Source organism: Eleutherodactylus coqui, chromosome 8 (genome assembly GCF_035609145.1).
Source record: "Eleutherodactylus coqui strain aEleCoq1 chromosome 8, aEleCoq1.hap1, whole genome shotgun sequence".
Classification (NCBI taxonomy): domain Eukaryota; kingdom Metazoa; phylum Chordata; class Amphibia; order Anura; family Eleutherodactylidae; genus Eleutherodactylus; species Eleutherodactylus coqui.
Genome location: NC_089844.1, coordinates 190,559,336 through 190,586,942, shown reverse-complemented (window position 1 = coordinate 190,586,942; position 27,607 = coordinate 190,559,336). Strand labels below are relative to the sequence as shown.

Sequence of the window (27,607 nt, the reverse complement as noted above, 5' to 3'; positions counted from 1 at the left end):
GATGTAAGATACTAATCCCCGCGCGCCCTCACCCCCATGATGTAAGATACTAATCCCCGCGCCCTCACCCCCATGATGTAAGATAGTAATCCCCGCGCCCTCACCCCCATGATGTAAGATACTAATCCCCGCACGCCCTCACCCCCATGGTGTAAAATACAACTCCCCGCGCCCCCTCACCCCCATGGTGTAAAATACTAATCCCCGCTCCCCCTCACCCCCATGATGTAAGATACTAATCCCCGCGCCCCCTCACCCCCATGGTGTAAAATACTAATCCCCGCGCCCCCTCACCCCCATGGTGTAAAATACTAATCCCTGCTCCCCCTCACCCCCATGGTGTAAAATACTAATCCCTGCTCCCCCTCACCCCCATGGTGTAAAATACTAATCCCTGCTCCCCCTCACCCCCATGGTGTAAAATACTAATTCCTGCGTCCCCTCACCCCCATGGTGTAAAATACTAATCCCTGCTCCCCCTCACCCCCATGGTGTAAAATACTAATCCCTGCTCCCCCTCACCCCCATGGTGTAAAATACTAATCCCTGCTCCCCCTCACCCCCATGGTGTAAAATACTAATTCCTGCGTCCCCTCACCCCCATGGTGTAAAATACTAATCCCTGCGTCCCCTCACCCCCATGGTGTAAGATACTAATCCCGGCACCCCTACACCCCCATGGTGTAAGATACTAATCCCCGCACGCCCTCACCCCCATGGTGTAAAATACTAATCCCCGCACGCCCTCACCCCCATGGTGTAAGATACTAATCCCCGCGCGCCCTCACCCCCATGGTGTAAGATGCTAATCCCCGCGCGCCCTCACCCCCATGGTGTAAGATGCTAATCCCCGCGCGCCCTCACCCCCATGGTGTAAGATACTAATCCCCGCGCGCCCTCACCCCCATGGTGTAAAATACTAATCCCCCGCGCGCCCTCACCCCCATGGTGTAAGATACTAATCCCCGCACGCCCTCACTCCCATGGTGTAAGATACTACTCCATGTGCGCCCTCACCCCCATGGTGTAAAATACTAATCCCCGCACGCCCTCACCCCCATGGTGTAAGATACTAATCCCCGCGCGCCCTCACCCCCATGGTGTAAAATGCTAATCCCCGCGCGCCCTCACCCCCATGGTGTAAGATGCTAATCCCCGCGCGCCCTCACCCCCATGGTGTAAGATACTAATCCCCGCGCGCCCTCACCCCCATGGTGTAAAATACTAATCCCCGCGCGCCCTCACCCCCATGGTGTAAGATACTAATCCCCGCACGCCCTCACTCCCATGGTGTAAGATACTACTCCCTGTGCGCCCTCACCCCCATGGTGTAAAATACTAATCCCCGCGCCCCCTCACCCCCATGGTGTAAAATACCAATCCCCGCGCCCCCTCACCCCCATGGTGTAAAATACTAATCCCGGCGCCCCCTCACCCCCATGGTGTAAAATACTAATCCCTGTGCACCCTCACCCTCATGGTGTAAAATACTAATCCCCGCGCCCCCTCACCCCCATGGTGTAAAATACTAATCTCGGCGCCCCCTCACCCCCATGGTGTAAAATACTAATCCCGGCGCCCCCTCACCCCCATGGTGTAAAATACTAATCCCGGCGCCCCCTCACCCCCATGGTGTAAAATACTAATCCCTGCTCCCCCTCACCCCCATGGTGTAAAATACTAATCCCTGCGTCCCCTCAGCCCCATGGTGTAAGATACTAATCCCCGCACCCCTACACCCCCATGGTGTAAGATACTAATCCCCGCGCGCCCTCACCACCATGGTGTAAGATACTAATCCCCGCACCCCCACGGTGTATCTTACACCATGGGGGTGAGGGCGCGCGTGGATTAGTATCTTACACCATGGGGGTGAGGGCGCGCGGGGATTAGTATCTTACACCATGGGGGTGAGGGCGCGCGGGGATTAGTATCTTACACCATGGGGGTGTAGGGGTGCGGGGATTAGTATCTTACACCATGGGGCTGAGGGGACGCAGGGATTAGTATTTTACACCATGGGGGTGAGGGGGAGCAGGGATTAGTATTTTACACCATGGGGGTGAGGGGGCGCCGGGATTAGTATTTGACACCATGGGGGTGAGGGGGCGCCGGGATTAGTATTTTACACCATGGGGGTGAGGGGGCGCCGGGATTAGTATTTTACACCATGGGGGTGAGGGGGCGCCGAGATTAGTATTTTACACCATGGGGGTGAGGGGGCGCGGGGATTAGTATTTTACACCATGAGGGTGAGGGTGCACAGGGATTAGTATTTTACACCATGGGGGTGAGGGGGCGCCGGGATTAGTATTTTACACCATGGGGGTGAGGGGGCGCCGGGATTAGTATTTTACACCATGGGGGTGAGGGGGCGCGGGGATTGGTATTTTACACCATGGGGGTGAGGGGGTGCGGGGATTAGTATTTTACACCATGGGGGTGAGGGCGCACAGGGAGTAGTATCTTACACCATGGGAGTGAGGGCGTGCGGGGATTAGTATCTTACACCATGGGGGTGAGGGCGCGCGGGGATTAGTATTTTACACCATGGGGGTGAGGGCACGCGGGGATTAGCATCTTACACCATGGGGGTGAGGGCGCGCGGGGATTAGCATCTTACACCATGGGGGTGTAAAATACTAATCCCTGCTCCCCTTCACCCCCATGATGTAAGATACTAATCCCCGCGCCCTCTCACCCCCATGGTATAAAATACTAATCCCCGCACCCCGTCACTCGCATGGTGTAAAATACTAATCCCTGCTCCCCCTCACCCCCATGGTGTAAAATACTAATCCCTGCTCCCCCTCACCCCCATGGTGTAAAATACTAATCCCTGCGTCCCCTCACCCCCATGGTGTAAAATACTAATCCGCGCACCCCTACACCCCCATGGTGTAAGATACTAATCCCCGCGCGCCCTCACCCCCATAGTGTAAGATACTAATCCACGCGCGCCCTCACCCCCATGATGTAAGATACTAATCCCTGCGCGCCCTCACCCCCATGATGTAAGATACTAATCCCCGCGCGCCCTCACCCCCATGATGTAAGATACTAATCCCCGCACGCCCTCACCCCCATGGTGTAAAATACAACTCCCCGCGCCCCCTCACCCCCATGGTGTAAAATACTACTCCCCGCTCCCCCTCACCCCCATGATGTAAGATACTAATCCCCGCGCCCCCTCACCCCCATGGTGTAAAATACTAATCCCCGCGCCCCCTCACCCCCATGGTGTAAAATACTAATCCCTGCTCCCCCTCACCCCCATGGTGTAAAATACTAATCCCTGCGTCCCCTCACCCCCACGGTGTAAAATACTAATCCCTGCGTCCCCTCACCCCCATGGTGTAAGATACTAATCCCCGCACCCCTACACCCCCATGGTGTAAGATACTAATCCCCGCGCGCCCTCACCCCCATGGTGTAAAATACTAATCCCCGCGCGCCCTCACTCCCATGGTGTAAGATACTAATCCCCGCGCGCCCTCACCCCCATGGTGTAAGATGCTAATCCCCGCGCGCCCTCACCCCCATGGTGTAAAATACTAATCCCCGCGCGCCCTCACCCCCATGGTGTAAGATACTAATCCCCGCACGCCCTCACCCCCATGGTGTAAAATACTAATCCCTGCTCCCCCTCACCCCCATGGTGTAAAATACTAATCCCTGCTCCCCCTCACCCCCATGGTGTAAAATACTAATCCCTGCGTCCCCTCACCCCCATGGTGTAAGATACTAATCCCCGCACTCCTACACCCCCATGGTGTAAGATACTAATCCCCGCGCACCCTCACCCCCATGGTGTAAGATACTAATCCACGCGCGCCCTCACCCCCATGATGTAAGATACTAATCCCCGCGCGCCCTCACCCCCATGATGTAAGATACTAATCCCCGCGCGCCCTCACCCCCATGATGTAAGATACTAATCCCCGCGCGCCCTCACCCCCATGATGTAAGATACTAATCCCCGCGCGCCCTCACCCCCATGATGTAAGATACTAATCCCCGCGCGCCCTCACCCCCATGATGTAAGATACTAATCCCCGCGCGCCCTCACCCCCATGGTGTAAGATGCTAATCCCCGCGCGCCCTCACCCCCATGGTGTAAAATACTAATCCCTGCGCGCCCTCACCCCCATGGTGTAAGATACTAATCCCCGCACGCCCTCACTCCCATGGTGTAAGATACTACTCCCTGTGCGCCCTCACCCCCATGGTGTAAAATACTAATCCCGGCGCCCCCTCACCCCCATGGTGTAAAATACTAATCCCGGCGCCCCCTCACCCCCATGGTGTAAAATACTAATCCCTGTGCACCCTCACCCTCATGGTGTAAAATACTAATCCCCGCGCCCCCTCACCCCCATGGTGTAAAATACTAATCCCGGCGCCCCCTCACCCCCATGGTGTAAAATACTAATCCCGGCGCCCCCTCACCCCCATGGTGTAAAATACTAATCCCGGCGCCCCCTCACCCCCATGGTGTAAAATACTAATCCCGGCGCCCCCTCACCCCCATGGTGTAAAATACTAATCCCGGCGCCCCCTCACCCCCATGGTGTAAAATACTAATCCCGGCGCCTCCTCACCCCCATGGTGTAAAATACTAATCCCGGCGCCCCCTCACCCCCATGGTGTAAAATACTAATCCCGGCGCCTCCTCACCCCCATGGTGTAAAATACTAATCCCGGCGCCTCCTCACCCCCATGGTGTAAAATACTAATCCCGGCGCCTCCTCACCCCCATGCTGCAAAATACTAATCCCTGCGCGCCTCCTCACCCCCATGGTGTAAGATACTAATCCCGGCGCGCCTTCACCCCCATGGTGTAAGATACTAATCCCGGCGCGCCTTTACCCCCATGGTGTAAGATACTAATCCCGGCGCGCCTTTACCCCCATGGTGTAAAATACTAATCCCGGCGCGCCTTTACCCCCATGGTGTAAGATACTAAACGTTCCCCCCTATCACCCCCATGGTGTAAAATACTAATCCCCGCGCCCCCTCACCCCCATGGTGTAAGATACTAATCCCCGCGCCCCCTCACCCCCATGGTGTAAGATACTAATCCCCGCGCCCCCTCACCCCCATGGTGTAAGATACTAATCCCCGCGCCCCCTCACCCCCATGGTGTAAAATACTAATCCCCGCACCCCCTCACCCCCATGGTGTAAAATACTAATCCCTGTGCGCCCTCACCCCCATGGTGTAAGATACTAATCCACGCGCGCCCTCACCCCCATGATGTAAGATACTAATCCCCGCACGCCCTCACCCCCATGGTGTAAGATACAACTCCCCGCGCCCCCTCACCCCCATGGTGTAAAATACTAATCCCTGCGCGCCCTCACCCCCATGGTGTAAAATACTAATCCCCGCGCCCCCTCACCCCCATGGTGCAAAATACTAATCCCGGCGCCCCCTCACCCCCATGGTGTAAGATACTAATCTCGGCGCCCCCTCACCCCCATGGTGCAAAATACTAATCCCGGCGCCCCCTCACTCCCATGGTGTAAGATACTAATCCCGGCGCCCCCTCACCCCCATGGTGTAAGATACTAATCCCGGCGCCCCCTCACCCCCATGGTGTAAAATACTAATCTCGGCGCCCCCTCACCCCCATGGTGTAAAATACTAATCCCAGCGCCCCCTCACCCCCATGGTGCAAAATACTAATCCCGGCGCGCCTTTACCCCCATGGTGTAAGATACTAAATGTTCCCCCCTATCACCCCCATGGTGTAAAATACTAATCCCTGCGCGCCTTTACCCCCATGGTGTAAAATACTAATCCCCGCACCTTTACCCCCATGGCGTAAGATACTACTCCCTGTGCGCCCTCACCCCCATGGTGTAAAATACTAATCCCTGTGCACCCTCACCCTCATGGTGTAAAATACTAATCCCCGCGCCCCCTCACCCCCATGGTGTAAAATACTAATCCCGGCGCCCCCTCACCCCCATGGTGTAAAATACTAATCCCTGTGCACCCTCACCCTCATGGTGTAAAATACTAATCCCCGCACCCCCTCACCCCCATGGTGTAAAATACTAATCCCGGCGCCCCCTCACCCCCATGGTGCAAAATACTAATCCCTGCGCGCCTTCACCCCCATGGTATAAGATACTAATCCCCGCGCCCCTTCACCCCCATGGTGTAAGATACTAATCCCCGCGCGCCTTCACCCCCATGGTGTAAGATACTAATCCCTGCACCCCCTCACCCCCATGGTGCAAAATACTAATCCCTGCGCGCCTTCACCTCCATGGTATAAGATACTAATCCCCGCGCGCCTTCACCCCCATGGTGTAAGATACTAATCCCCGCGCGCCTTCACCCCCATGGTGTAAGATACTAATCCCCGCACCCCCTCACCCCCATGGTGTAAAATACTAATCCCTGCTCCCCCTCACCTCCATGGTGTAAGATACTAAACCCCGCGCACCCCCTCACCCCCATGGTGTAAAATACTAAACCCCGCGCACTCACCCCCATGGTGTAAAATACTAATCCCCGCTCATCCCTTGCCGGCGCTGGTCTCCCTGACAATGCCCAAGTTGCTGCAACCAATGCCAGCCCTCCGTGACCAGCACTGAGCACCATCATTGGTTGCAGCGACGGGTTTACGGGACGTGACTGCAGGCTGTAGACAGAACAACTGCTGTAACCCCTTAGTGACCAAGCCTGCTTCCGCCTTAATAACCAACTCATTTTGCTATTTCTTCCCCATTGCGTTCCCCAGCCATGACCCGACAGCTTGTGGGGGCGGCTGTTTTGCAGGACAAGTTGTATTCTTTAATGCCATCATTTTGGGTACATATGACTTATCACATTTTTAGGGAGAAGAAAGGAAATTCTTGCATTCTGCTTGGATTTCATTTTTACGGTGTTCAGTGTGAAATACCCAACCTTATTCTCGGGGTCGGTATAATTCTGGTGACACCCGGTGTAGAAGGGTTTTTCATGTTCTGTTTTTTTGCTTTTATGACGCACGTTCCAAGCACCAGCGCATTATCATCTCTGGAGCTCTGGGGGCTCAGGGTTTTTGCAGGATGAAATATCCTCTTCATTTATCCAGTTTTTAGGAACACAACATTTTTATCGCTTTCTAGTCTTTTTTTTTTTTAGAGGCAAGATTAACAAATCTGAAATTCTGGCGTTTTTTATTTTTATCGGCATTCACAGCGCCAATGTATATACACGTTACATCAGTTCTGCGAGCCGGTACACGGGGGTGGGGGGGGGGGGGGAGGCCTGTACAATAATGTTTATCGCAGTCAAAGCCCCCCCCCCCCCCCCCCCCCCCCCCCCCCCCCCCACATCTCCTCTTTTCCTCAGTGCTGGGTGCGGTTGCAGGAGATGTACTCTTTAATAGCACAAGTGGTTGATCCATGCGACATTTTGATCACTTTCTCTTCTGGAGAGCGCAGCAAAGATCGGCCTTTTCGCCATGTTTTTTATGCCGTGCATTGTGCAGGTTACACGATATACTAACCTTTTTCTCTGGGCTACAAACGCAGCGATACCACACCTGATTTTCTTTTTTTTTTTTTTACATAGTAAAGGGGTAAATATGGTGCTGCTCTCTCCGTCTATGCATCACAGGCGGCAGCTGTTTATTACAGCTGACACCTGCAGGCAACAGCCCCTGTTGCCAAGAATAAAATCTAATAAAGTGCAATCAAAAAGTCGTATGTATTCCAAAATGGTACCAACGGAAACTACAGGACGTCCCGCACTAAATGAGCCCTCGCACCACTATAGCGACAAAAAGATTTTAAAAAATTTATTGTGTGCAAAGATGGAGACAGAAAATAATTTCAAAAAATTAAAGGGGTTGTCCCATGAAAGCAAGTGGGGTTATGCACTTCTGTATGGCCATATTAATGCACTTTCTAATGTACATCGTGCATTAAATATTGGCCACAGAAGTTATACACTTACCTACTCCGGTGCTGGCGTCCCTGTATCCATGGCGACGATCAAACTTCTTCTCTGGTCGCACGAACAGTCGGGCTTGCGCAGAGAGGAATCCCCTTCTGCAAGGTCCTTGCTCACGAGCTACATCCTGGCTCCTCCCCTTTCTCAGCGTCATCGCGTAGCTCCGCCCCGTCACATGGTGCCGATCAGCCAATGAGGTGGCTGGAATCGGCAATGGAGCTCAGACAGCAGAAGAAGATCCACAGTGCACCATGGGAGAAGACCCGTGGTGCATCGTGGGAGAAGACCAGCGGCAGCCATCTTGGAAAGAAGATTTTTTTTAAAGTTGCTGAACGGGGATTCAGGTAAGGGAATTTTTTTTTTTTAATAACACCTGGCAGCAGTATTCTTTTACAGGTACTGGGGGACTGGACAAAAAAAAATTTCACTTTAGGCGCGGGACAACCCCTTTAAATATCTTCGAAAAAAATAAGTAGTTCAGCAAAAAAGAAAAACAAAAAAAACAAAAACATACAAGTTTGGTATCGTAGTAATCTCACTGACCCATACAATAAAGCCATCATGTCATTTTTATTGTAGTTTGTGCGCTGTAGAAACAAGACGCACTGAAAAATTGCGGAATGTCTTTTTTTCCATTTCTCACCACTTAAAATTTTTAAAACGCTTTTCAGTACATTATACGGTACAATAAATAGCACCAGTGAAAAATACAACTCGTCCCGCAAAGAACAACCCTCATATAGCGACAGCGATGGATAAATAAAGGAGTTACGATTGTTTAAAAGGAGGGTGGGGTGGGAGAAACGAAAATGGAAAAAAGTGTCACTAAGGGGTTAAGGACCGTCAGCCACTTAAGGGCTGTTACCCACCTGGAGGTTTTATGGCCCCATGACTTTTATCTTCAGCTTTCTGCAGCTGTAACATACAGTTACAGGGAAAATATCCCCTAGTAGTGATAGCAGTCACCGGCAGAGCAGATCTAAGACCCTACAGCTCTGCCGTGCCAGGGGGCTCCTGCCATCACATGAAGATATCCCCTAGTAGTGATAGCAGTCACCGGCAGAGCAGATCTAAGACCCTACAGCTGTGCCGTGCCAGGGGGCTCCTGCCCATCACATGAAGATATCCCCTAGTAGTGATAGCAGTCACCGGCAGAGCAGATCTAAGACCCTACAGCTCTGCCGTGCCAGGGGGCTCCTGCCCATCACATGAAGATATCCCCTAGTAGTGATAGCAGTCACCGGCAGAGCAGATCTAAGACCCTACAGCTCTGCCGTGCCAGGGGGCTCCTGCCCATCACATGAAGATATCCCCTAGTAGTGATAGCAGTCACCGGCAGAGCAGATCTAAGTCCTACAGCTCTGCCGTGCCAGGGGGCTCCTGCCCATCACATGAAGATATCCCCTAGTAGTGATAGCAGTCACCGGCAGGGCAGATCTAAGACCCTACAGCTCTGCCGTGCCAAGAGGCTCCTGCCCATCACATGAAGATATCCCCTAGTAGTGATAGCAGTCACCGGCAGGGCAGATCTAAGACCCTACAGCTCTGCCGTGCCAGGGGGCTCCTGCCCATCACATGAAGATATCCCCTAGTAGTGATAGCAGTCACCGGCAGAGCAGATCTAAGACCCTACAGCTCTGCCGTGCCAGGGGGCTCCTGCCCATCACATGAAGAGGCACTTCCATTTTCTCCATTTTCTTCATAGTGCCAAGTAGCTTGCAAAAGAGAAGGCACAAGTGGTTAAAAACCTTTCTCCTCTGAGAACCCAACATACTAGATATCAGGAGCTTCAGTTCTGCGCTGTATTTTTTACCATTGGCCGGGATTAAAGCTCAGAAGCAAGCGTTGTATATTTATGGTGCCTGGTCGTTATTGGGTTAATTACCATCTTTAGCAGGTTTTCATTTGAAAATAGTCTAAAAGGCCATCCTAGTATTATGGGTGATGCAACTCATAGAATGGTAGAGTTGGAAGGGACCTCCAGAGTCCTCTGGTCCAGCCCCCTGCTTAGTGCAGGATTTACTAGCTGACCATTGCCAAGTAGAACTTGTATCCAGCTGCATAGATGCCAAATACAGCAACTCGTTATCAGGGACTGATCCTTCCTAGCGTGCCCACTCCAGACCGCAGCCCAACGCACGGTGCCTCGTTGCATCTGGTATCTCCAGCACAGAAACAATGTATTATGGAGATACTCGATGCAAGAAGAATACATGTGACAGATACTCAGCCGCATATTCCGTGCCCGTTCTAGCCGGACATCATAGGACACAAAACTTACCTCGGATTCTTGACGAATATGGACTTGATAAAATCCACAGCTCCCTGCGATACTGAAGCGAAGGTCTCCTCTGAGTAATCCACCCTCAGCTGGGAAATATTCAGGTAGGTTTCCTGGTTATCTTCACCGGCAAATGGGGACTCCCCGGTAAGCAGCATGTAGCAGATGACGCCGATACTCCTGCAGAGATAGAAGGGCGCCGGAGGGTCATGTGACCCGACCGGCATCAGCATTACTTACATACTTCTGAAGGGAGATGTATCCTTGAGCTGGGGTTCACATACTTTTACTTTGAGGACTTTTACTATTGCAAGTTGAACAGTTTTCTAGCAAAATCTGCCCAAATACTGTTACATACCTTGAACTAACATTTAATGCGTGTTTTAGACACTTTGTGTCTCTTCACAGAGGGGGTGTGGCTTAATGAGAAAGGGGCAGGACCGAAATGAGTCATCATGCGCAAAACGTGTGGCACAAAACTAGCAAAAACTAAGCTGGCGGTGTAAAGCTAGACCCCTGCATACATCCATAGGGGCGCGAAGGGGTTCCTGCAGAACGTCGTACATTCATGACATATAGATGATGTGGTCGTCGGCAGTCAGATACAGGAGCTTGCTGTGACTGACTGCATACGTCCTGCTGTAATGGCGGGGATCGTCGACAACTTCACGGTTAACTCCCTACAGGCCGTGATCAATGTTGATTGCAGCATGTATGGAGTTAACAGAGGGAGGGCGCCCCCCTGACTTCTATGGCCTTCCATAGAACAAGAATTTAAAAAAATAAATAAAAATTGTTCAAATGAGTAAAAGTGAAGGATAATCGTTCAGTCCTAAATACAGCGAACAATCAGGCAGCCAATTATAAATTGTTCGCATATTATTCTAAAATCATTGTTGGCTCCTTCACCAAGGGCCGACCAACGCCCCCCACACCTGTGTACACACACGTACACACACGTACACACACACACACACACACCACACGGTAGGGCCGGCCGACGCCCCCACACACACACACAGCGGGGCAGATGATGCCCCCAACACCTGTACACACACACACACACAGCGGGGCAGATGACGCCCCCACACCTGTACACACACACACACACACACACACACAGACGGGGCAGATGACGCCCCCCACACCTGTACACACACACACACAGCGGGGCAGATGACGCCCCCACACGTGTACACACACACACACACACACACACACACACAGCGGGGCAGATGACGCCCCCACACGTGTACACACACACACACACAGCGGGGCAGATGACGCCCCCACACCTGTACGTACGTACACACACGTACACACACACAGCGGGGGCCGCCCGACGCCCCCACACCTGTACACACACACACAGCGGGGCCGGCCGCCGCCCCCACCCACACACAGCGGGGCAGATGACGCCCCCACCCACACACAGCGGGGCAGATGACGCCCCCACACGTGTATATACACACACACACACACACACACACAGCGGGGCAGATGACGCCCCCACACCTGTACACACACACACACACAGAGCGGGGCAGATGACGCCCACACACCTGTACACACATACACACACAGCGGGGCAGGTGACGCCCCCACACCTGTACACACACACAGCAGGGCCGGCCGACGCCCCCACAACACAACTGTACACACACACACACACACACACACACACAGCAGGGCCGGCCGACGCCCCCACACCTGTACACACACACACAGCAGGGCCGGCCGACGCCCCCACACCTGTACGTACGTACACACACACACAGCGGGGGCCGCGAGACGCCCAGACACCTGTACACACACACAGCGGGGCCGGCCGCCGCCCCCACACACACACACACACAGCGGGGCAGATGACGCCCCCCACACCTGTACACACACACACACAGCGGGGCAGATGACGCCCCCACACGTGTACACACACACACACACACACACAGCGGGGCAGATGACGCCCCCACACGTGTACACACACACACACACAGCGGGGCAGATGACGCCCCCCACACCTGTACACACACACACACACACACACACACAGCGGGGCAGATGACGCCCCCACACCTGTACACACATACACACACAGCGGGGCAGGTGACGCCCCCACACCTGTACACACACACAGCAGGGCCGGCCGACGCCCCCGCACCTGTACACACACACACACACACACACACACAGCAGGGCCGGCCGGCCGACGCCATCACACCTGTACGTACGTACGCACACGTACACACACACACAGCGGGGCCGGCCGCCGCCCCCACACCTCTACGCGCACACACAGCGGGGCCGGCCGCCGCCCCCACACCTCTACGCGCACACACAGCGGGGCCGGCCGCCGCCCCCCACACCTCTACGCGCACACACAGCGGGGCCGGCCGCCGCCCCCACACCTCTACGCGCACACAGAGCGGGGCCGGCCGCCGCCCCCACACCTCTACGCGCACACAGAGCGGGGCCGGCCGCCGCCCCCACACCTGTACGTACGTGTACACACACACACACACACACACACACACACACACACACACACACACACAGCGGGGCCGCCCGCGGCCCCCACACCTGTATACACACACATAGCAGGGCCGCCCGCCGCCCACACACCTGTACACACACAAAAAAGCGGGGCCAGCTGACGCCCCCACACCTGTATACACACACATAGCAGGGCCGACCGACGCCCCCACACCTGTACACACACAAAAAAGCGGGGCCGGCCGACGCCCCCACACCTGTACACACACACACACACACACAGCGGGGCAGATGACGCCCCCACACCTGTACACACATACACACACAGCGGGGCAGGTGACGCCCCCACACCTGTACACACACACAGCAGGGCCGGCCGACGCCCCCGCACCTGTACACACACACACACACACACACACACACAGCAGGGCCGGCCGGCCGACGCCATCACACCTGTACGTACGTACGCACACGTACACACACACACAGCGGGGCCGGCCGCCGCCCCCACACCTCTACGCGCACACACAGCGGGGCCGGCCGCCGCCCCCACACCTCTACGCGCACACACAGCGGGGCCGGCCGCCGCCCCCACACCTCTACGCGCACACACAGCGGGGCCGGCCGCCGCCCCCACACCTCTACGCGCACACACAGCGGGGCCGGCCGCCGCCCCCACACCTCTACGCGCACACACAGCGGGGCCGGCCGCCGCCCCCACACCTCTACGCGCACACACAGCGGGGCCGGCCGCCGCCCCCACAGCTCTACGCGCACACACAGCGGGGCCGGCCGCCGCCCCCACACCTCTACGCGCACACACAGCGGGGCCGGCCGCCGCCAGCACACCTCTACGCGCACACACAGCGGGGCCGGCCGCCGCCCCCACACCTCTACGCGCACACACAGCGGGGCCGGCCGCCGCCCCCACACCTCTACGCGCACACACAGCGGGGCCGGCCGCCGCCCCCACACCTCTACGCGCACACACAGCGGGGCCGGCCGCCGCCCCCACACCTCTACGCGCACACACAGCGGGGCCGGCCGCCGCCCCCACACCTCTACGCGCACACAGAGCGGGGCCGGCCGCCGCCCCCACACCTCTACGCGCACACACAGCGGGGCCGGCCGCCGCCCCCACACCTCTACGCGCACACACAGCGGGGCCGGCCGCCGCCCCCACACCTCTACGCGCACACAGAGCGGGGCCGGCCGCCGCCCCCACACCTCTACGCGCACACAGAGCGGGGCCGGCCGCCGCCCCCACACCTCTACGCGCACACAGAGCGGGGCCGGCCGCCGCCCCCACACCTCTACGCGCACACAGAGCGGGGCCGGCCGCCGCCCCCCCACACCTCTACGCGCACACAGAGCGGGGCCGGCCGCCGCCCCCACACCTGTACGTACGTGTACACACACACACACACACACACACACACACACACACACACACACACACACACACACACACACAGCGGGGCCGCCCGCGGCCCCCCACACCTGTATACACACACATAGCAGGGCCGCCCGCCGCCCACACACCTGTACACACACAAAAAAGCGGGGCCAGCTGACGCCCCCACACCTGTATACACACACATAGCAGGGCCGACCGACGCCCCCACACCTGTACACACACAAAAAAGCGGGGCCGGCCGACGCCCCCACACCTGTACACACACACACACACACACACACACACACACACACAGCAGGGCCGGCCGACGCCCCCACACCTGTACACACACACACACAGCAGGGCCGGCCGACGCCCCCACACCTGTACGTACGTACACACACACACAGCGGGGGCCGCGAGACGCCCAGACACCTGTACACACACACACAGCGGGGCCGGCCGCTGCCCCCACACACACACACAGCGGGGCAGATGACGCCCCCACCCACACACAGCGGGGCAGATGACGCCCCCACACCTGTACACACATACACACACAGCGGGGCAGGTGACGCCCCCACACCTGTACACACACACACAGCAGGGCCGGCCGACGCCCCCACACCTGTACACACACACACACACACACACACACACACACACACAGCAGGGCCGGCCGACGCCCCCACACCTGTACACACACACACACACACACACACACACACAGCAGGGCCGGCCGGCCGACGCCCCCACACCTGTACACACACACACACACACACACACACACACACAGCGCAGGGCCGGCCGACGCCCCCACACCTGTACACACACACAGCAGGGCCGGCCGATGCCCCCACACCTGTACGTACGTACACACACACACAGCGGGGCCGCCCGCCGCCCCCACACCTGTATACACACACAGAGCGGGGGCCGGCCGCCGACCCCCCGCACACACAGAGCGGTGGCCGGCCGCCGCCCCCGACACACGGCCCCGCCCCCACACCTCTACGCACACACAGAGCGGGGGCCGGCCGCCGCCCCCGGCACACGGCCCCGCCCCCACACCTCTACGCGCACACACAGCGGGGGGCCGGCCGGCCGCCCCCACGCACACACAGCGGGGGGGCGGGGGGCCGGCCGGCCGCCCCCGCGCACACACAGCGGGGGCAGATGACGCCCCCACACACACACACAGCGGGGGCAGATGACGCCCCCACACACACACACACAGCGGGGGCAGATGACGCCCCCACACACACACACACACACACACAGCGGGGGCAGATGACGCCCCCACACACACACACACACAGCGGGGGCAGATGACGCCCCCACACACACACACAGCGGGGGCAGATGACGCCCCCACACCTGTACACACACACACACACAGCGGGGCCGGCCGGGACACACACACACACAGCGGGTCGATCGGGACACACACACACACACACACACACACACACACAGCGGGTCGACCGACGCCCCCACACCTGTACACACACACAGCGGGGCAGATGACGCCCCCAACACCTCTATATATTCAGGCTGCATGACACTTGAGCGATACAATATTACATATTATATCACCGATCACTCGAAAGGATGGGTAATCCGGGAATTATTCCGATCGCCAGAATAGATTCAGGAAGGAATTTTTTCCCCTAAAGTCACTTTCAGATTTGAGTGTTGTGAGAGACACAAATCTCACGCAGATATGAACCCCATTCCTTTGCATGCGAGCAATGCAACTTGTAGGGAGGTGGGGGGGGGGGGGAGAATAGGGTTATTGGCCTATCTTTGGGCATTCATCGTAACGCATTGACCAATGATTTCAATCAGACCCTGAAAGCCTTGCACGGCTCTCGCAGGCCGCCTGATGTGCGTGTGAATGCAATGCGAGGTTTGCCATGGAAATCAATGGGAAACACTTCTGATTCGCTCTTGGGCGTGAAAATCGCGCCAGAAGATAAGAATCTTACAAATGTGAGGTGAGGCATTTGTGGGTGACATGCAGGTTGCCGAGTGCAACATTGAGGTGTTGGTGCCCTAAAGTGCGGAAAATTGGCTTCTACCTCATTATGGGTTTTGCCTTCCTCTGGATGAACATTGCAGGATAACAGGCTGAAAAAAGACCTGTCCCTCCAGTTCAGCCTCACATCTTACTATGTAACCACCGACAATAGGAGATGCCCTTATAGGAATACAAATGTTCTACATAACTCAAAATATAGGCCACAGTCTTACCATATATCGGTGGAGGTGGTTATGGGCTCATAGTCCAGAACTTCAGGAGCTAGTTGGAAAAAAGAGATATAATGAACGGAGTACATCCTGCAGCGGGACCCCGGGGACCCCACTGGCAGAACAGTAGAAGAGCGCCAGCGTTTGTCCATTACATGGCAGCACCTCTATCAAACAGGCTGGCACCTTCCAAAGTAGAATGGGTGCCAACTATACAACAAGAGATTTTGCTAACGGTCGCCTAAAAGCGCTAGTTTATGTGTCCATGTCCCATTACATATATGGGTAAAAAACGATTGTGAGTCACATGTGGTTGAAAATTGGCTCTGAAATTCCAGGCGAGAGAAGCCATTACCATGATGAAAGGAGGGTGACTGGCACAGAAAGATATTGCAAGTGGGGAACTCAACCAATGTCTCAAGTCCTTCACCGTATATCCAGAGAGGTTCAACAACTCATTGTCATCCGCACCCCTTTTGTAGACCTCCTTGCGCAGCTGTCCACTCTTACTTGTACAATAGAAATGGACTTGTCTATATTAAGTAGGATATATACTTTGCACCAATGCTTGTTGCTGTATACGGAGGGGGTTGGGGGGAGGGGGGTCCCTTATGTCATGTGAGATGTGTATTTATGCCGCATACATGATTGTATCCTTACCAGTTGAGTGTCAGCTGTCAAGCACACCAGTGAACGCTTCCGGTGGACTACTTGGTCGCACACATATATTAGGTGCATACGAAGCGGTCCTCCCATTCTATTTAGTCGAGTTTTAGAGCTGGCAGAATATAAAGCGCCCATCACTGGACTGAGCACGGCAGCTACTATGAGTCAATAAGATTATCATAAAGCTCTAAGTAGCTGACAGAGTCTCTTTAAAGGGGTGTTCTTACGACTAAAAACTCCTCCAGCAGCTGGAATTTGGGGACGTGATGCTGTGTCTTCCGATTGGCCGCCATTGTCAGGTGCTTCCACCTGGCTGTCCACTTGAAAGCCAAGGCAATGTGAGCCGCTCAGCTCCGCTCCCAGGGTCCGAGGAGGGGCGAGATTGGTCTATCTCATAAAAGACCCAGCTACTAGAGAAGTTTTTATAATCTTGATGGATCCCCATTTAAAGGGATCTGGTCATCACCTATTAGTACCATAGACTTAGGGGCAGCGCCCAGAAGGGGGGCCTTTATTTTTTATACTTACCTGGCTCCCCGGTCCCTCACTGTCAGCGTGCAGTCCATGCCTTGAACTCATCTCTGCGTCCACACACAGACCGAGCGCTGGCTTCCAGGGCTGACCGTAAGAGAACAGGAGGCCAAGTATTAGAAACACAAGGAGATCCGCAGCCTCTGTCCTATAAGCCCATATACATAGTCCGGGGGCTTATAGGTGATGACACGTTCCCTTTAAAGGGCTACAGTCCTTCAATGGTACTCAAAACCAAGTTTATTAGTACAGAATAAAAAATAGTTACCTAAATATTCAGTTGTGCCCATTATTTCTCGGATTTCAGAATTTCCTATTTTTCGTGACATTCCAAAATCAACTATTTTGACGTCACCAGGAGGTTCCAGGCTGCTAAGAAGAATATTCTGGAGCTAGAACATAAAAAAGGGAAAAAACGACATTTAAAAATGTAGATGAACACACTTTTATGCATTCAAAACTGTGAGAAAGTCAATAGTGAGGGCACAAAGAACTATATCAACAATGATATAAATTGTACTTCACAGCATGGAATCTATATGATTGGATGTGCTCCATGCAATCTCCACTATGTGGGGGGTACTACAAGAACACCGAGAACGTCTAAGGCGGAGAACAAACACAGGTCCAGGGAGTTCAGCGGAAAAGCAGGAGGGAAAAAAATCAAGACATTTGAATTCTATGGAATAAAGCAAGTAACTAATAAAAGGAGAATTCAAAAGGTCAAAATATGGCGTTCAGGCGTGAAGCCTGCGGGAGGTTATATGTGGACACAAGATTCCCCAACGACTAAATATCAGAAGTGATTTACTGCATGTATATTGGAGTGTGAGACGGAGGATAAAATAGTATGCATTAGGAAAAAGCGATTAAACACCTAAACCTGAGGATACAAAGGGGGTCAGCATGAGGCAATCCGAAGAGAAGTAACAAATCTATATCCAATAGAGGAGAATATTTATATAAAATAGGAAATGAGAAATAAGATATAGAAAATAATAAAATGTGTGTGAATGAGTCTTATGGTTGTAGACATGAATATGTTATGTATACAATTACCGTATTATTACACATATGAAAAAAAAAAAAATTATATATATATATATATACACACATATACACACACACACACACACACACACACACACACACACACACACTACCGTTCAAAAGTTTGGGGTCACATTGAAATGTCCTTATTTTTGAAGGAAAAGCACTGTACTTTTCAATGAAGATAACTTTAAACTAGTCCTAACTTTAAACAAATGCACTCTATACATTGCTAATGTGGTAAATGACTATTCTAGCTGCAAATGCCTGGTTTTTTGTGCAAAATCTACAAAGGTGAATAGAGGCCCATTTCCAGCAACTATCACTCCAGTGTTCTAATGGTACAATGTGTTTGCTCATTGGCTCAGAAGGCTAATTGATGATTAGAAAACCCTTGTGCAATCATGTTCACACATCTGAAAACAATCTAGCTCGTTACAGAAGAAAACTGACCTTCCTGTGAGCAGATTGAGTTTCTGGAGCATCACATTTGTGGGGTCAATTAAACGCTCAAAATGGCCAGAAAAAGAGAACTTTCATCTGAAACTCGACAGTCTATTCTTGTTCTTAGAAATGAAGGCTATTCCATGCGAGAAATTGCTAAGAAATGGAAGATTTCCTACAACGGTGTGTACTACTCCCTTCAGAAGACAGCACAAACAGGCTCTAACCAGAGTAGAAAAAGAAGTGGGAGGCCGCGTTGCACAACTAAGCAAGAAGATAAGCACATTAGAGTCTCTAGTTTGAGAAACAGACGCCTCACAGGTACCCAACTGGCATCTTCATTAAATAGTACCCGCAAAACACCAGTGTCAACATCTACAGTGAAGAGGCGGCTGCGGGATTTTGGGCTTCAGGGCAGAGTGGCAAAGAAAAAGCCATATCTGAGACTGGCCAATAAAAGAAAAAGATTAAGATGGGCAAAAGAACACAGACATTGGACAGAGGAAGACTGGAAAAAAGTGTTGTGGACGGATGAATCCAAGTTTGAGGTGTTTGGATCACAAAGAAGAACGTTTGTGAGACGCAGAACAAATGAAAAGATGCTGGAAGAATGCCTGACGCCATCTGTTAAGCATGGTGGAGGTAATGTGATGGTCTGGGGTTGCTTTGGTGCTGGTAAGGTGGGAGATTTGTACAGGGTAAAAGGGATTCTGAATAAGGAAGGCTATCACTCCATTTTGCAACGCCATGCCATACCCAGTGGACAGCGCTTGATTGGAACCAATTTCATCCTACAACAGGACAATGACCCTAAACACACCTCCAAATTGTGCAAGAACTATTTACAGCAGAAGCAGGCAGCTGGTATTCTATCGGTAATGGAGTGGCCAGCGCAGTCACCAGATCTGAACCCCATTGAGCTGTTGTGGGAGCAGCTTGACCGTATGGTGCGCCAGAAGTGCCCATCCAACCAATCCAACTTGTGGGAGATGCTTCTAGAAGCGTGGGGTGCAATTTCACAAGCTTACCTCAACAAATTAACAGCTAGAATGTCAAAGGTGTGCAATGCTGGAATTGCTGCAAAAGGAGGATTCTTTGACGAAAGCAAAGTTTGATGTAAAAACAATGTTATTTCAAATACAAATCATTATTTCTAACCTTGTCAATGTCTTGACTCTATTTTCTATTCATTTGACAACGCATGGTGGTGAATAAGGGGGACTTTTCATGGAAAACACAAAATTGTTTGGGTGACCCCAAATTTTTGAACGGTAACACACACACACACGCACGCACACGCACACACGCACGCACGCACACGCACGCACACACACGCACACACACGCACGCACACGCACGCACGCACACACACGCACTCACACGCACGCACACGCACTCACACGCACGCACACGCACGCACACGCACGCACGCACACGCACGCACGCACACACGCTGATATACCCGGCTTCGCCCGAGTTAATTTGGTACTGCTGTTTATCTGGTGTTCACACGGAAAATCTTATGAAGTCGTGGTTACTTTAGAGATACTGAGGAAAAACATATGTGCACCATTTTGCACAGTTCTCTGCGTTACCCAGGAAACACCACGTGGAGGTAACCATGCGACGTTTCCTTTATATAAAACTAGCTTACCCGTCGCGCGTTGCTGCGAAGACAGACATACATACATTCGTTTTTATATATCTGGATAACAACCAATCACAGCGCAGTTTTTTTAGGTTACCTCAGTGGTATAATATATAACAACCAATCACAGCGCAGCTTTCATGTTACCTCAGCTTTATAATATATAACACCCAATCACATTGCAGCTTATATGTTACCTCAGCTGTATAAAATATAACAACCAATCACAGTGCAGCTTTCATGTTACGTCAGCAGTAAGAGAAATAACAACCAATCACAGCCCAACTTTTATTCTGCCTCAGCAATATAAAAAATAGCAACGAATCACAGCGCAGCATTCATTTTACCTCAGCGGTATAATATATAGCAACCAATCACAGCACAGCTTTCATGTTACCTCAGCAGTATAAGAAATAGCAACCAATCACAGCACAGCTTTTATTTTACCTCAGCATTCTCAATATCCAGGAATTGTCTTGTGATACGTTCGGCGGATGCATCATTTTGTAGTTGAGCACGCATCCCGTTGATTGTAATGCCTTTTGCTTTTGTGCTTGAGATGGAAATCAAACGATCTTTGTCTGGGGGGGCATAACTGTCGACGACGCTCGCATGCGCGCGCGCCACCTGTCGTAGGATAGATGTACTATGCCAGTAATCTTCCCAGGAGTGTACTCAACAACTTCCCATTAACTTTTCCTATTTATGACATAATCAATGCTCGTGCCAAATTTCAAGTTTCTATGACATTGGGAAGCGAGAAAATTAGATTCCGTACGTAAAATTTGGACGCCAATTCTTTTGCGCATAGAATTGAATAATCGAGTTGGGACCCATTAACTTTTCCTATTTATGACATAATCAATGCGCGTGCCAAAGTTCGAGTTTCTATTACATTGGGAAGCGAGAGAATTCGATTCCGTACGTAAAATTTGGACGCTAATTCTTTTGCGCATAGAATTAAATAATCGAGTTGGGACCGATTAGCTTTTCCTATTTATGACATATTCAATGCTCGTGCCAAATTTCGAGTTTCTATGACATTGGGAAGCGAGAAAATTAGATTCCGTACGTAAAATTTGGACGCTAATTCTTTTGCGCATAGAATTGAATAATCGAGTTGGGACCCATTAGCGTTTCCTATTTGTGGCATATTCAATGCCCGAGCCAAATTTCAAGTTTCTATGTGAGAAAATTACATTCCGTACGCAAAATTTGGACGCTAACTCTTTTGCGCATAGAATTGAATAATCGAGTTGGGACCCATTAACTTTTCCTATTTATGACAATCAATGCTCCTGCCAAATTTCACGTTTCTATTACATTGGGAAGCGAGAGAATTCGATTCCGTACGTAAAATTTAGACGCTAATTCTTTGGCGCATAGAATTGAATAATCGAGTTGGGACCCATTAGATTTTCCTATTTATGACATAATCAATGCGTGTGCCAAAGTTCGAGTTTCTATTACATTGGGAAGCAAGAGAGTTCGATTCCGTACCTAAATTTGGACGCTAATTCTTTTGCGCATAGAATTAAATAATCGAGTTGGGACCGATTAGCTTTTCCTATTTATGACATAATCAATGCTCCTGCCAAATTTCACGTTTCTATTACATTGGGAAGCGAGAGAATTAGATTCCGTACGTAAAATTTAGATGCTAATTCTTTGGCGCAAAGAATTAAATAATCGAGTTGGGACCCATTAGCTTTTCCTATTTATGACATTCAATGCTCGTGCCAAATTTCAAGTTTCTATGACATTGGGAAGCGAGAAAATTAGATTCTGTACGTAAAATTTGGACGCTAATTCTTTTGCGCATAGAATTGAATAATCGAGTTGGGACCCATTAGCTTTTCCTATTTATGACAATCAATGCTCGTGCCAAATTTCATGTTTCTACGACATTGGGAAGTGAGAGAATTAGTGGCAGTGATGGAAATCGAACGATCTATGTGGGGACTGTCGACGACGCTCGCACGCGCGCCATTTATCGTAGGATAGTTGTACTATGCCTATAATCTTCCCAGGAGTGTACTCAACAACTTCCCAAAGTTTCATGGCGATCGGATGAATGGTGTAGTAGCGCATAAAGGACAAACAGACAGACACACAGAGACACACAGACACGCATACATTCAATTTTATATATATATATAGACTAGCTTGCCCGTGGCGCGTTGCTGCGAAGACAGACAGACATACATTCATTCGTTTTTATATATCTAGATAACCAATCACAGCGCAGCTTTCATGTTACCTCAGTGGTATAATATATAACAACCAATCACAGCGCAGCTTTCATGTTACCTTAGCAGTATAAAATATAACAACCAATCACAGCGCAGCTTTCATGTTACCTCAGCAGTAAGAGAAATAACAACCAATCACAGTGCAACTTTTATTCTGCCTCAGCAATATAAAAAATAGCAACCAATCACAGCGCAGCTTTCATGTTACCTCTGCGGTATTATATATAGCAACCAATCACAGCGCAGCTTACATGTTACACCTCAGTGGTATAATATATAACAACGAATCGCAGCGCAGCTTTCATGCAACCTCAGTAGTATAAGTAGCCACCAATCACAGCACAGCTTTCATGTTACCTCAGCAGTATAAGAAATAGCAACCAATCACAGCACAGCTTTCATTTTACCTCAGCATTCTCAATATCCAGCAATTGTCTTGCGAAACGTTCGGCGGATGCATCATTTTGTGGTTGAACACTCATCCCGTTGCTCGTAATGCCTTTTGCTTTCGTGCTTGAGATGGAAATCAAACGATCTTTGTCTGGGGGGCATAACTGTCGACGACGCTCGCACGCGCGCCACCTATCGTAGGATAGTTGTACTATTCCTATAATCTTCCCAGGAGTGTACTCAGCAACTTCCCAAAGTCTCATGGCAATTGGATGAATGGTGTAGTAATGCATAAAGGACAAACAGACAGACATACATTCATTTATATATATCAGGAAGTGAGAGAATTAGATTGCGTACGTAAAATTTGGACGCTAATTCTTTGGCGCATAGAATTAAATAATCGAGTTGGGACCAATTAGCTTTTCCTATTTATGACATAATCAATGCTCGTGCCAAATTTCAAGTTTCTATGACATTGGGAAGCGAGAAAATTAGATTCCGTACGCAAAATTTGGACGCTAATTCTTTGGCGCTTACAATTGAATAATCGAGTTGGGACCCATTAACTTTTCCTTTTTATGACATAATCAATGCTCCTGCCAAATTTCATGTTTCTACAACATCGGGAAGTGAGAGAATTAGTGGCAATGATGGAAATCGAACGATCTACGTGGGGGGGGGGGGGGGGTCGTAACTGTCGATGACGCACGCACGCCATTTATCATAGCATAAATGTACTATGCCTATAATCTTCCCAGGAGTGTACTCAACAACTTCCCAAAGTTTCATGGCGATCGGATGAATGGTGTAGTAGCGCATAAAGGGCAGACAGACACGCAGGCAGACACGCAGGCAGACACGCAGGCAGACACGCAGGCAGACACGCAGGCAGACACGCAGACATTCAATTTTATATATATAGATGACATCAGGAAGTGAGAGAATTTGATTACGTACATAAAATTTGGACGCTAATTCTTTTGCGCTTAGAATTGAATAAATCGAGTTGGGACCCATTAGCTTTTCCTACTTATGACATAATCAATGCTCGTGCCAAATTTCCCGTTTCTATGACACCGGAAAGTGAAAAAATTACATTCCGCACGTAAAATTTCGACGCCAATTCTTTTGCGCTAGAATTGAATAATCGAGTTGGGACCTATTAATTTTTCCTATTTATGACATAATCAATGCTCGTGCCAAATTTCCCGTTTCTATGACACCGGAAAGTGGAAAAATTACATTCCGCACGTAAAATTTGGACGCTAATTCTTTTGCGCATAGAATTGAATAATCGAGTTGGGACCCATTAGCTTTTCCTACTTATGACATAATCAATGCTCGTGCCAAATTTCACGTTTCTATGACACCGGAAAGTGAGATAATTAGATGCCGTACGTAAAATTTGGACGCTAATTGTTTTGCGCATAGAATTGAATAATCGTGTTGGGACCCATTAACTTTTCCTATTTAGGACATAATCAATGCTCGGGCCAAATTTTAAGTTTCTATGACATTGGAAAGTGACAGATTTAGATTACATACGTAAAATTTCGACGCCAATTCTTTTGCGCTAGAATTGAATAATCGAGTTGGGACCCATTAACTTTTCCTATTTTGGAGATAATGTATGCGTGTGCCAAATTTCATGTTTCTACGACATCGGGAAGTTGGAGAGCTGGAGAGCTAGAGCGCTAGAGAGCTATGGAATGGTGCTTCAATACATAGAGATTGGATATAATAAATTACTGGCATGAAGAAAAAGCAAATAGGAGATTAAACAAATATACGTGGACAATCTATGCAGAGGGACCCTGCATCCGGATCGGCGAGACCCTTCTCTGCTTAGTATATTTTAACCTGTTTGAGAAAATCTAAGAATAAAACATCTGTATTAGGGCTCATGCCCATGGCCGGATTCCCACCGTGTAAAACGCAGCGGGAATCCGCGGCGTTTCACTGCAGTTACAGCCGTGGGCATGAGCCCTCATTTCATACATATTTTTGTGCATACTATTCTCTCGCAATTTCCATACATTTTAGACGCTCTAATGGCGGCATATGAGTAGTTCATTGGTATGTGCTTTAGAGTAACAGGACAAACGTAATATGGTAAAGGGTTAACAATCATGTGTGGAATGTTAGTTTTTAATTAGCTACATGTACGTAAAAGGAAGTGGAAACCGACAGCCTAACAAGGTGATCAAGACTCCGTGCCGGAGTAGAAACGCGTCCTCCTTACATTTTACTCATTTGTATGGCACTTTAAAATAAAGGCTTTGGATTTTATGGCACGACCAGCAGTATCCTTGTGGATTCTTCACTTTTTCTATACCTGCTGGAGCATATCCAAATTAGGGCTTGGATGGATCTCCTGTTTCTTCTGAGGTTAACTCTGTTTGGTTCTATCTCCTCAGGGTAACTGGGAGAGTCCTGCCTCCCTGTATTCCTTGAATCCAATAGACTGTTGAAGACCGGCAACAAGTAGGTCTGCCTCCTACGGAGACTAAGCTGAAACTGGTTGGCTTGGTGCATGCAGGAGGGGTATAACAGGAAGGAGGAGCTAACACTTTGTCTGCATTGTGTCCGCCTCCTAGTGGCAGCAGCTATACCAAGGGTCCAATCTGTGTCCCCCAATGATACAGATAAGAAATCTGTCTTCACCTCACTGCATAGCAGTGGAGGGCACTCCGGCTGTGTCAGTCACAACAGTTACTTTATGCAGTACTAGTATATTAATAAACGTCTCCATTTTATTTTATGTATATGTCTTCCTGTGCCTCCAATCTGTCCCACCACCACTGGTGCTTCATTAATCCCCATCCGCTTCTGTGTTGCAGATAGCTTCTCCCTTCACAGCACCTTTGCTGACAGGGCTCTCAGTGCATCAGGGTGTGACATAGACTACTACACACCCAATGTGCTGAGCCTGTCATCACCCTCTGCTGCTGTGTAGTGAGGTGATGACAGATTCTTCAGCCCTATCTTTACCTCGCTGCACAGCAAAAGAGGGAGGGGTATTGTAAGAAAAACAAACTGCAGCACAGAAAGTAGTCATGTTACACTTTACTGACTTTGTATTCTGTATACAGTGGATATAAAACGTCTACCCACCCGTTACAATGCCAGGTGTTTGTCATGTTAAACAAAGATGAATCATTGCATATTTATTTCCACCCGTTATCTGGACAATTCCATAGAAAAACAAACAAGTCTTTTAGGGTGGAAAACATAAAAACTAACATAATGTGGTTAGATAAGTAAAACACAGCCTTAATTATATTGGGATTTCTCCTGTGAATGTATTGTTCTTTCTGATGCAGCTAATAAGATATTTTTGAACCATAAAATACCCCCTAAACCTAAAGGCCCATTTACACCAGCCTATGATCGCTTCAAAAAAATAAAAATAAAAAAAACGGTAATCATTGCGTGTAAATGTGCGCCTATCGTGCACTTTTCGGGCACTGCTAGCTGATTGTTAAATTCAGTCAACCTAAAAATCGGCATTCACTCTTATCAGCAGTTCTCCACGGGGCGTGCCGATAGCATCGTTTCCCCATGGAGAACAAAGGATCTGAGCGCAGATAAGAGCCCTCGGGCTATTAACTATGTTCAGAGAAGGCTGCATATGCATACCTAATTGCTCTTAAGTAGCTGATTAATTACTTAATAGTTTATGCAAAATGATCGCTCAAAGTTGTCACTCAAACTGTCCTTTGAGCGATCATCAGCCAGTGTAAACCAGCCCCAATACTTTGATGCCCCCTGTGACTTTGTGTCAGCACTCAGTCTTTTTGGGTCGGTGTCTATCGAGATGGCACATCCGCTCTTCTCCTTGCAGCAGCTCTAAATCTGTCAAATTGCGAGGGCATCTGGTGTGTAGCGCCTAGAGCTCTTCAGTGGGGTTCAGGTCTGGGCTCAGGCTGGGCCATTTCAAAAATGATCATCTTCTGGTGAAGCCATTCTTTTATTGATTTGGCGATCCGCTTTGGGTCATCGTGCTGAAAGGTGAAATTCTTCTTCATCTTTTCAGCAGAGGCCTGAAGGTTTTGGGCCAACATGGACCGATATTCGGGACTGTTCATAATCCCCTCTACCTTGACTAAAGGTTTATTTACACGGAACGATGATGGCTTAAAAATTGTCAAACAACAGTACGAGGGACAGCTTTGAGTGATCTTTTTGCATAAACTATGAAGTAGCTACTTAATAGCTTATTAGCATGCAAATGAAGCCTTTAGCTGAAT

General features: G+C 50.7%; 1 protein-coding gene across 1 annotated transcript in view; it reads right to left on the bottom strand.

The window, feature by feature from the left end:
* The window catches only part of STK17B (serine/threonine kinase 17b), a 49,915-nt gene that overhangs the window by 5,474 nt on the left and 16,834 nt on the right, over positions 1-27,607 (bottom strand). The window contains exons 5-7 of the mRNA XM_066577150.1: positions 17,839-17,962; positions 16,377-16,425; positions 10,235-10,414 (exon numbers count right to left, since the gene is read on the bottom strand). Of these exons, the coding sequence (XP_066433247.1) occupies positions 10,235-10,414; positions 16,377-16,425; positions 17,839-17,962 (353 nt within the window). The remainder of the gene's footprint in view (positions 1-10,234; positions 10,415-16,376; positions 16,426-17,838; positions 17,963-27,607) is intronic.